Raw genomic sequence first — 10,472 nt, forward strand, 5'->3', positions numbered from 1 at the left:
AGACAGTACCATTCGCTTCAATGCCCCCTTCCACCCCTTTTCACCATTGAGTCATGGCTTGGGCTAACACCATCCTAGCCATCTCATCTGGGACTCTGCACCAAGAAGAGCATCAGGGCATACCTGGAGGGGAATGTCAGGTGGCTTGCTGCCTTGTCAGCCAAGTGCCATCCTGCACCCGTCAACTCAAAGCTCTCACGCACACACACCGATCCCTTTATTGTTCTGCTAGAAACCATAGCAGTAGCAAACAGGAGAGAGGTATGCAAGGGATTGTGAACAGAGGCAGTCAAAGCCCTCACAACACCACTCAATGAAGGGGTCCCAGACATAGCTAAGCTGGAGTCTGCCCTTGGACATAAGCCTGACATGCAGGAGAGGTTTAGGGGGGTGGTCCCAGAGACAGTGGTCATAGGGACTATGGGGGACTTGGTAGGCTAGAGTGCAGCCAGTCTGTATGTAGGGCTGGCAGAGCAGGACCCCAGGCCGGAGGGGATCTGTCCAGACCCTATGCCATCCCTGTGCTACTGTAAAGCCTGGGCAGAAGCCCAGGTTCACCTGTAGACCATCCAGTTCTGGACCTTTGAGAGACACCAGGGACAAGCCAGAAGGTCTTACAGCAGCAAAGGGATATCCAAGTGGCAGAAAGGCTCCTTCTCTCTCTCACAGAGTGCCAAGCCTCTCCTCAGGGCACTCACTCCCTTAGCCAGCTCTGTCACTTGCACAAGGACTTTTCTGTGGACCACCACAGTCCTGGCAGAGGGGGACCAGGGTGTTCTTCCACCTTCTTTCCAGCACTCAAACTGCAGGCTCCCATGGGCAGGGGCTCAGTGCCCCAGGGTCAGCATCCTGCTGCCTGGGGTAGGGAGGATCTACAACAAAGGAGTGGGGGAGGAAAGAGATGATAGGAGCCCAGAGAACAGCCAAGCCCCCACGGGTGCAGATAGGCATTGGCCCATGCCCTGGGCCACCAGTGAGGGCTCAGGCCTCATGGTCACTCATGTTCAGGGGGTCCTCAGGCAAGCCAGTCTCATCGATGTTCTCCAGTGAGTCAGCATGCTGCACCGACAGCTCGTCCAGGCTGACACTGGGCAATGTGTTCTGCTCCGGGTACACCCAGGGCTTGTACTCGGGGTCGTGCTTGTGTTTCCACTCTGGATACTTCAGCCCTGCCTTGTAAATTTTCTTCATGGCCTGTGGGTAAAGCAGGTTCAGCCTGTCACAGCCCCTCCCTCCCCCCAGCAGGTTACCAGTACCCGCTCCACTCACACCAGGTGCCCCAAGCCTCCAACAGAGATGCAGCTTGCCCAGTCTATAGGTACTGTTTCCAGCTCGCCTGCCACTCACTCTTCTGGGGTGCTGGGCAGAGGATAGGGGTGCTGGTTTAGACCACTTAGGTTCCTGAGTCCCAGTTGTATGCCCAGTAGCATGCTCTGTAACTCCTCTGATCACCCAGTAACCACTCTCCTCTACCTAATGGGCTGCTTCAGGGAAACTCATCACCTTATTGTGGACAGGGCTGGGCATGGACTGGGGCAGAGGGGAGCAGGACTGAGAGCTTACAACCCTACAAGGACCGGTGTGAGGCTGACTCTGAGCCTGTGATGCTGGTGCCCCTGGCATGCCTTAGAAAAGGGGCTGAGCACAGCCTGCCCTGCCTGGGAAGGCCGGGAAGTGGCATGGACACCCGGCATGAGCTGCTGGCACCTTGTGGGCTGACTGTCCTCATGACTGATAGTCAGAGAGTCTCCAAAGACTGGCCAAGAGTTTTGTCACCTTCACACAGAGTCCCCTTCTTCTGCCCACTGCAGGTCACACGCTTTGCTTACCTTGGGTGCCACAAACTGGGAGACACGGTTCACCACCCACTTTGGCAGCGACCCTGCAAGAGCCCAAATCCCAGTTACTGAGATGACCAGGGCCAGCCCCCAGGAGGAGATATCATGAACCTCTAAAATCTCTGCCAATGCACTGATCCAGTAGCAGCACTTGACTAAGGTGCCAGGTCCCACCTGATGCTGGACAGAGCTGCAGTGGCAGTGTCCACTAGTGAGGCTGGTAGGGCCTCTCCCTGATGCTGCCCCTGCACATGCTGCAGCACCCAGCTGCAGCTCCTGAGCTGCCAAGCCCCTTGGGCTGATGACAGTTGCCCCACACTATGCCTGGGAGGCATCCCCTTCTGCCCTGGGTTGTTCCTCCTTCCCAGGGCCCTTCTGGCCCAGGTCACGCCCTCAGGGTGATGGAGGTACCAGTGAGTGAACTCTGGGAGGACAGCAGGACCAGGCTAGGTAGGTGCCTAGTCTTAAGGACATGCCTGCTGCACCTCCCCTTATGCTGGCACGCACCTCGAGGATCCACCTGGGTAAGGTAATAGAGGATGCAGGCACTGGTGCCATTCGCCTTAATCAGGTAGCCTGTCTGCAAGGACACAGCTCTCACAAAATCCTTCCGGGGTGGGTATTTCTGTGGAGAGATGCAACACACCTCAGAGTCTGCTTGGAGCCACTGCCCAGCCCTGTGCTTTGTGCCTGGTCTCTTGGCTCCAGTGTCCCTGCACAGGGTTGTGCCGGCTAGAGACTCACCGGATGCTTGACGCTGTAATTGATGATTATATAATCATTGCCCAGGGGCAGCCAGGAGCGCAGGGTGACAAAATCTCTGTTCTTCAGAGGACTTGGGCACTTCCCTGTAGAAAGATCCTATTACCACCTGAATCTGCTGCCCTCATGGGCCTGCATACCCATGCGTGGGTGCAGGGTTGGAGGGGACCCAAGGGCACCTCGGAGTGCAGGGATGCTCACAGGAATAGTACCCCACATCAGCGTTGACAGTCAGGCGCCCGATGTCATAGGTCTCAATCATGTTTGAGTCCCACTTCTTGCGGTAATGGGTATCGTGCAGCACATCATAGAGCGTCTCAGCAGGGACATCCTTGCAGGAGATGCATGTCTACAGAGCAAAAGGATGACTGAACAGCATGAACAACTGCTTGCTGTGCTGGCTGGCCAAGCCACACACAGCCCAACTCAGCCACACTGTGGGCCTGGGGCAGCATGACTCTGCAGCAGGCACCCTGCCTGCCTGGCTAGCCCTTGTGGGCCCTCAGCTTGTCACTGAATGATCTTTGGGTGATGATTGCATCATGACCCCCTGCCACTTCTGTGGGCTGGCTGTGAGTCCCAGTGCACAGCATCCCACTGTCCCTATGGTGGGCTTGGCACCACCAGTGTGCTGCACAGTACAAAGGCACAAGGGCAACAGGGGGTGGAAGGACCCTTTGCTACCTGGAATACTTATCTGAGGTACCTGGGTTACCTGATCCCAGAGCAGAGTAGCAGCCAACACCAGAAGAAAAGCAGCAAGAATAAGGACTGGTGCCTGGCATGTTTCCACCCGAGCCTTGTCCCCTCAATCCATTTCCTGGAAGCCAAGTAAATGACCATTCCTACCTTGGCTAAATCACCGTGATGCGCTCAGGTGTGTCAGGATCTGGTTCCCTCCCTGTGATGGGGGGCTGGTAAGGTTAGCTCGGCCCCAGCTGTAACTGGAGACATGGAGCTGGGAACTGGAGCTGCAGAACTGCACTCCGTCTGTGCAGGTGTGTGCATTATTGATGAATCTGGCTGGCCCTGCTCCTCTCAATGCCGGGAGGAAGGAGATGTCATCTGCTCCTCGTTAGAGGCTTTGCATCTTTGATGAGGCATTTGCCAATGCCAAGTAATTGGAGACGGCCCTTTGAACACTTGCTGGCAGGTCCCATCAATCTCAGACAAGATTTCCCAAATGACTAGGGTGATCACGCTGTCCTGTACACCAAATGTTGAATTTTATTGCTCCAGGACAGGCCTGGAGAAGTGCTGTGCTCCTCAGGATGCACTGGAGGATTGAATGGAAGCATCCAGCTCCACTGAGGCTAGGTTTGGACATACTGCTCCAGAAGGCTAAATGCTGCCCTCACCTGAAAGTGGTGTTCACAAGTCCTTATTGGGTTCCTGGAAGCTCCACTTACCGCAACAGAGCCATAACAACGCTCTGGCTTCATAGCCCTGAACTTCTCCCCAGCCTCCTGCCAACCGTGCCCAAATGGTTGCAATGCAATGGCCTCACTAGACACAGTAGGATGTCAGATAGGACTGGAGAGACACAGAGCCCAAAATCAGGCCAGAAGGAAGTTTCCACAGTGAAGAAGTCAGGTGGAAAAAGTTAGAAATTCCCTGTGCCCAAACATGCAGAGACTCTCCATATTATATCTATATTACTAAAAAGAGCAGGGCTGTTCTGACCCCAAAGCATCAGCCTGGTGCATCTTGAGACTTTGCAGTCCAGCTCTCCCACCCAAAACAGGGTGATCTCCTCCATCTCTTCTTTTAGGAATGGTCTCTGGGCAGCACTATCCTTTGCTTTGTGCATGCGTCCTGTTTGGTAGGAGGGAAAAGCCACACCAGGGAGGTGTTACCAGTGAAACAGGTTGGGTGACTGAGGGACTGTGCTCAGACCCCACTGATTTGGCCAGAGGCCTCTTCTCTGTGGGGCTCAGTGGCTGTTTGCAAAGGGTTATATTATATTCTGTATATTGTAATTCTGTATCCTCTCTACAGGGCTGTTCTTGTCCAAACTTCATTGAAGTTCATGATTTTCCTGCCAGTCCATTTCTCCAGCCTGGCCAGGTCATGCTAAATAGTTGCCCTGCCTCCAGTGTATCAATCACTCCAGACAATTAAGTGTTGCCTGCAGATTTACTGAGCGCACTCAATCCCACCATCTCAGTCCAATGAAAGCATTACAGACGGAACCCAGCATGAGTCCCTGAGGGATGCCACTGACAACCTGTCTCCAGTTGGACTTTGTACAGCTGATCACCACTTCGAAAGCCTGGCTCTCCTGCCAGTTTTCCACCCATCTTATTGTCCACTTCTTCAGTCCAGATCTCAGCAATTTGTCTGTAAGGAGACTATGGGAGACCCTATTAAAGGCCTTCCTGAAGTCAAGGTATAGAGCATCCTCAGCTCTCCCCATCTCCACATAGTCAGTTATCTCACTGAAGAAGGCAGAATGGTCAGGCACAACTGACCTTGCTAAGTCCTTATGGACTGTTTACAATATTCTTCTTGTCCTTCGGGTGCCTGGACATAAATTCCAGGAGGATGTGCTCCATCACCTTCTCAGGCATGGAGTAGCCTATAGTGCCCTGGAGCCTCCTTCTTGCCCATCTGGAAGGTGTATGTGACATTTGCCTTTCCCCGGTCATAGTGACATCAACCAGTACCCTCCCTATCAGGTGTCCTGTCAGGTCCTATGGACTTGTACATGCTCAGCTGGCTTAGGAGCTCCCTGTGTCTGTCCTCTGATCCTGTCCCACAGACTCTTGCCTGACTCACCACCTATCCTGTGACAAAGCTGCATGGACTGCAGCTATCCGTCTGCAGAGTGTGCAGCTCCTCTTCCTCCTTGTTTTCACAGCCTGGTTGTACTGAAGAGCCTGCATCCATCCATTGTAGCACTGCAGCTTTGTGAGCTTTCCCTCTATGTCTCAGTGATCTCAGAGCGGTCACGGTCCTGCAGCTGCATGTGGACATTCAGCTCCTCCCGCCTGTCTGCCAGACTAGGTGCACTTATGCATAGGTACTGGAGATGGGCTCCTAGTCACTCTGTATTCCTAAACAGAGAATTTAGGTTTGGGGAAGAGCCTCCCACAGCATGCTGTACACCAGCGGCTTCCTCACTGCCTCCCCATGCCTTTCCTGCTCTTCAGATTATAGTAACAGTTGCCTGACAAACTTAGTTTAAAGCCCTCCTTACCAGGTTAGTCAGCCTGTTGGTGAAGATTCTGACTCCGTTTGCTCAGATGGAGCTCAATCCTGCTCAGCAATCCTCCATCCTCAAAGAGGATCCCATGGTCATAAAAGCCAAAGCTCTGCCCGAGATACCAGCTGTGTAGCCAGGTGTCGACCTGTGGTATATGCTTGCTCCTATGCAAGTCCTTCCCTTTCACCAGCAGCACTAAGAACATGACAGGGCCCCCTTCAAACCCTTTACCCTCGCCCAGTTCCCTGTAGTCAATCTTAATATGCTCAGGGTCACCCAGAAGTGCCACTGGTGCCCATGCAGATGAACAACAAAAATACCAAGGGCTGAGTGCACCTTGCTAATCTGTTTGTGACATCCCCAGTCATCTTGGGGAGCAGCAGACCTCCCAAGACAGTAAGTCAGGTCAACACATGGGAGACTCATAAACACTCAAGGTACTCAGCCATCACAGGATAAAAAGTGATGTATGCCCAGAGGAGAGGCCATGCCCACGAGGGTGACAGGGTGACACACATCTCATGCTCTGGGACTCCCAATGAGGACAGTCTCCACAGTGTAATTGATCCAGGGCCTTTCTGCCTGTGTCCAGAATAAGGGCGGCCGCAGCTGCAGTGCGCAAGAGCACCTGAGCGCATGTACATGTATGCAACAGCACATGTTTCAGGACATGTTTAGAAGGACTAACTCAGTCAGTCCCTGGGCTTTGAGGGCAGAAACATCCTTGTCTGCAGCCAGGCTGGACCAAGGTGCAGTGCTCAGTTTGGGGGTAACACTTGGGGACCATTGGGAGCCACTCTGGCCCCAAAGCAAGAGGGCATGCAGGTTGGGCAGACAGGGACGGAGGCAGGAAAGGGCTCGCAGTCCCGTGTCCGCAGGCATCCACTTACCTTAATTTTCTGCACGGTGCAGCTTTCTTCCTGGCCTTGACTCCACACAGTCACGCCACCCTTGTTATACCGACAGTGCCAGCCTTCCAGATTCTCACACTGATCCCTGAATGAGCTGAAGTCAGAGTCATCCGGAATATAAACCATCTCCCCTCCTCTGGACATGGGGATGACGTGCCAGACTCAGGACAAGCAGGCGCCGGCTGTAGGCACTCTTTCTGCCTCACCTCCTTGGAAGCCTAGGGACACCCTTCTGGCTCTGCCCTTGAGCTCTGTCACGCTGCGTTCCTGCCTCAGCTCACACAGCCCCCCTCATCCTCTGAGCCCTGAGCCCGTGTCCTCAGTGGTAGGCACCAGCCATGCAGGCATGCCAGGGACAGGCAGTCCCTGGGCAAAGATGTCTCCCCAGCCACACTGCACCACACCGAGCAGCAGGGAGCAAGGCTTCTTCTCTGCAGTTACTAATGCAGCTGCTGGAAGCTCAGATATCTTCCCCGGGTACAAAGATCACATTTCTCCCCAGCTGGCTGTCAGCTCTTCTATTATTCAGCAGGTAACAGCGCTCAGGTGGCTTAGTTTTCGGGGCAGAGCTGCCCTGGCTCCCAGAGCCCCTGGCCCTCCTGGCCCCGCTCTCCCCTTGCCGGCACTCTGACAATCTCGGTGTTTGACTTTGCAGTACCAGCTTGCAGAATCAGCTGATCACCTGCCAGGAGCAGCAGCCAGGCCTCCTAATAGCACAGCAGAAATGATGAGATCTAGCGACTGTGGGACACAGGCCAGCACAGGTCCTGGAGTGCTTGGGATGGGGCTGCAGGTTCAAATAGCAAGATTTTGGCAGCCAAAGCTGTCTGTGGCTGTTGTGTGGACTTCCAGCTTGGAGACAGCCCTCCATTGGGCAGGGAAGGAAGGAAAGGAGGAATCACAGGTGGAGAGGTCCTGGGGTGGGAGGACTGACAATGGGGACTATCGGATTTCAGCAGCCCACTCTGGCATGGTTTGAGTTGGGAAATGACTGTGCTCCTGAACATCCTGCAGGTTTTATTCCTAGAGAGGCTCACAGGATCCTAGAAGCGTTGATGTTGTCTGGAGGTCTCTATCTCAACTTTCTGCTTGGAGCAGAAATATTACTGACAAGGTAAGGTCAGCCATGGCTTTGCCCAGTTTCATCCTGACTGCTGTTAGATCCTCCAAGCCTTCTCTTGCCTGGACAAACCACCTCTCTTGTAGCCCTGTGCCCTGGCTGTCTTGGCAGCCTCTGCAGGCCCCTCTCCAGCTCCTCCAGCTCTACCTGAACTAGGTAGGACCAGTCTAGGCACAGCATCCATGTGTGGCCTCCCCACTGCTGAACAGAGGGGACAGCAACTTTCCTCAGTCTGCTGGCCATGTTCCTCCCACCATGGCTCAGGATTTAATTTGCCCCATATGGGATAGAAGCACTGTTGGTTCATATTCAACCCTTGTTCACAGTCACCCCCAGGTCCTTTTCAGCGGGGCCCTGCTTGGCCCATCGGTTTCCTGGCTGGATGAAGCCTGGGGTTATCAACATATGCACAGAATTTGGCACTTTTCCCTGTTGAAGTCCATGTGATTTCTCTTGGCCTCACCTTTGAGTTACTCAAAGTCCATCTGAACTGAGGCTCTGTATTTTGCTGTACATTCATTTCATCAGTTTAGTTACACTTGCAAATTTGGCAAGAGTGCACTTTGTCTCCTCATCCAGATGATCACTGATGAAGATGTTAACCAACATGGCCACAGTGCTGACCCAGGGCAACACTGTTTGAGACCAGCTGCCAACTGAACATTGAGCCATTGATCACTGTCATTTGGGCCCTGGTAGAAGCAATGGAAGAAACTCAACTCTGCCCGAAGACTCACAGATTGCTTAGCAATAAATTGCTGAACAAACCCTTCAGGAGGGAAGTTACCTAACCTACCCCTGACTCTGTGATCTGCAGTCAGGAGGGAGTCTGGACTCCCTTGGGAACCTTCCCAATAGCTCTCACGGCTGGATGCTCCCAGCTGAGGCTCTTTCTCCTTATCCATGTACTACTCCATGAGAGGCCTTATTGTATCTCTGTGTGCTGGAGTGGTTGCTCCTGAGTACTGCTCACCTTCTTCACCCTGCCTATCCTTATCCACCTGCCCAGCCATCTGTGTTGGGACTTGACACTTCACCTGGTTTCCTTAAGGATGCTCTATCCTAAATGTCGTGCTGCCTGTTTTCCCTGTGTTTCCTGCCTCCTGAGCCTAGACTGCTGCTGGACAGTCCTCGAACCATAGTCCTCGAAGAGCTAGGGATGGAGAATAAAGCTGGTTTCTCCTCAGCACAACCCTGCTGTCTCACATGGTTCATCTCTGATTCTCATTTTCAGCCTGTTTCCTGGCAGACAACCTCTTCCTCAAACATTTGCATAATATCAGCTGACACTGGTGACCAGCAGTTTGTGTGTATCTCTTGGTTCATGACTGCACACTTTGGTGGTGCTGAAAGCAGGGAGAAAGCTGGTGAGGTGCAGCCACTCAAAAAGTTTTGCCTGGCAGAGGGTGTGGAGGCTGTTTGCCAGGGAATGGAGGAATGATTGATAGACTGTGCTGAGAACCTGGCTTGGAGGCTGGCTACATCTGCTTGGGCTGGAGCACAGTGGATTCAGCAGGCACTTCTCCGCACAAATAGGCTTGTTGAGGGTGCTGCATATTTCGCAGCTTAAGCTGGCTGTTCTGGATGCTGTGGTCTTTTGCTGGGAAGATGCAGCTGCCAAATGCCATGCTTGGTTAAAGAGCTGTTGCAGCAAGCAGTGAGTGACAGATCCTTAGTTGGAGACAACACAGAAAAAAAGACATTGGAATGACCTTGGGGCTGGGCCCAGAGGCCTGTGAAGCAAGAAGCAAGCAAGGCAGGAGAGCATGGTGGCTTTATGGCTAGAGCTGTCTGATGCCTTTAATTCAGAGTCCTGTCAGGTACATGCATGCACATGGGTATGTGTGTGCTTGCACACAGGTGTGTGTGTGCATGTGTGTGTGTGCATGTGCAGGTAACTGTGTGCAGTCAGCTCAACCCCTGCAAGATGCAGACTCAGCCCAGAGAGCCCACACATGGGTGGAGAGGAGGAGGCTTTGTGTGAGGGGGAAGGTGACGCGTGAGGCTGGGGATTCCTGGCTTTGCAACTCTGAGGCACATCCCAGGGCAAATGAAGGAAGGATGGAGGTGCTCAGAGCCCAGCACTCAGCAGACTGTGACTGACACACTGGGTGGTACATGCCGTGTGGGGCTGTAACAGCTGCAGGGAAAGGAACAGACTGCCTGCCCACAGTTGTCAAACTGAGAGCCAGCCCTACCTTGCCTGCCATCAGATGAGAGATGGGAGCATTTCTTTCCCTGGGACAGGAAGAAAACTTGAATGGAAAGTGCTTTCTTCTCTTCTGCAGCAGTCGAGGCTTCCTGCAGCTGCAGACCACATCCTCAGGGTTGGTGTTCAATCTGGACGATAGTGCAGCCACCTGTTAGCTTGGTGCTCACTGTCATGTGTCCCCTTCTAGCCACCTGCTGAGCTCAGACAGATTCCCTCAACTCATTTGCCATTGCAAACATAGTCTTCAGGGCTTAAATCAACCCCATTCACCCCTACCCTTGGCTCTTCTGGACCAAGGGCTGGATCTGGGTGACACAATGCCAGCCATACTCTTGGACTCTCTGGGAATCAAAGCTTCAACGGGGAAATAAATATGGAATTGGCTGTTGCAGCAGCTGGTTAGCTTGGTTTGGACTTTGCCAGT

General features: G+C 53.4%; 1 protein-coding gene across 1 annotated transcript; it reads right to left on the reverse strand.

Moving 5' to 3' along the window:
• Nucleotides 1-981: 981 nt before the first annotated feature.
• LOC134147037 (START domain-containing protein 10-like) lies at nucleotides 982-6,860 on the reverse strand. Its single transcript, XM_062587743.1, has 6 exons — nucleotides 6,696-6,860; nucleotides 2,802-2,949; nucleotides 2,583-2,686; nucleotides 2,346-2,463; nucleotides 1,830-1,882; nucleotides 982-1,194 (listed from the first exon to the last, which is right to left on the reverse strand). The coding sequence occupies exons 1-6, from the start codon at nucleotides 6,858-6,860 to the stop codon at nucleotides 982-984; spliced, it is 801 nt and encodes a 266-aa protein (XP_062443727.1).
• Nucleotides 6,861-10,472: the final 3,612 nt, after the last annotated feature.

This window comes from Rhea pennata, chromosome 14 (assembly GCF_028389875.1).
Source record: "Rhea pennata isolate bPtePen1 chromosome 14, bPtePen1.pri, whole genome shotgun sequence".
Classification (NCBI taxonomy): Eukaryota; Metazoa; Chordata; class Aves; order Rheiformes; family Rheidae; genus Rhea; species Rhea pennata.

Excerpts from the sequence above, each read along its gene's own strand:
- LOC134147037 (XM_062587743.1), bottom strand. The coding sequence starts at position 6,860 with ATGTCCAGAGGAGGGGAGATGGTTTATATTCCGGATGACTCTGACTTC. Across the intron at positions 2,464-2,582 it reads ATTACAGCGTCAAGCATCCG|AAATACCCACCCCGGAAGGA; the intron begins GTGAGTCTCTAG and ends ATCTCTCCACAG. Across the intron at positions 1,883-2,345 it reads TACCCAGGTGGATCCTCGAG|GGTCGCTGCCAAAGTGGGTG; the intron begins GTGCGTGCCAGC and ends GGGCTCTTGCAG.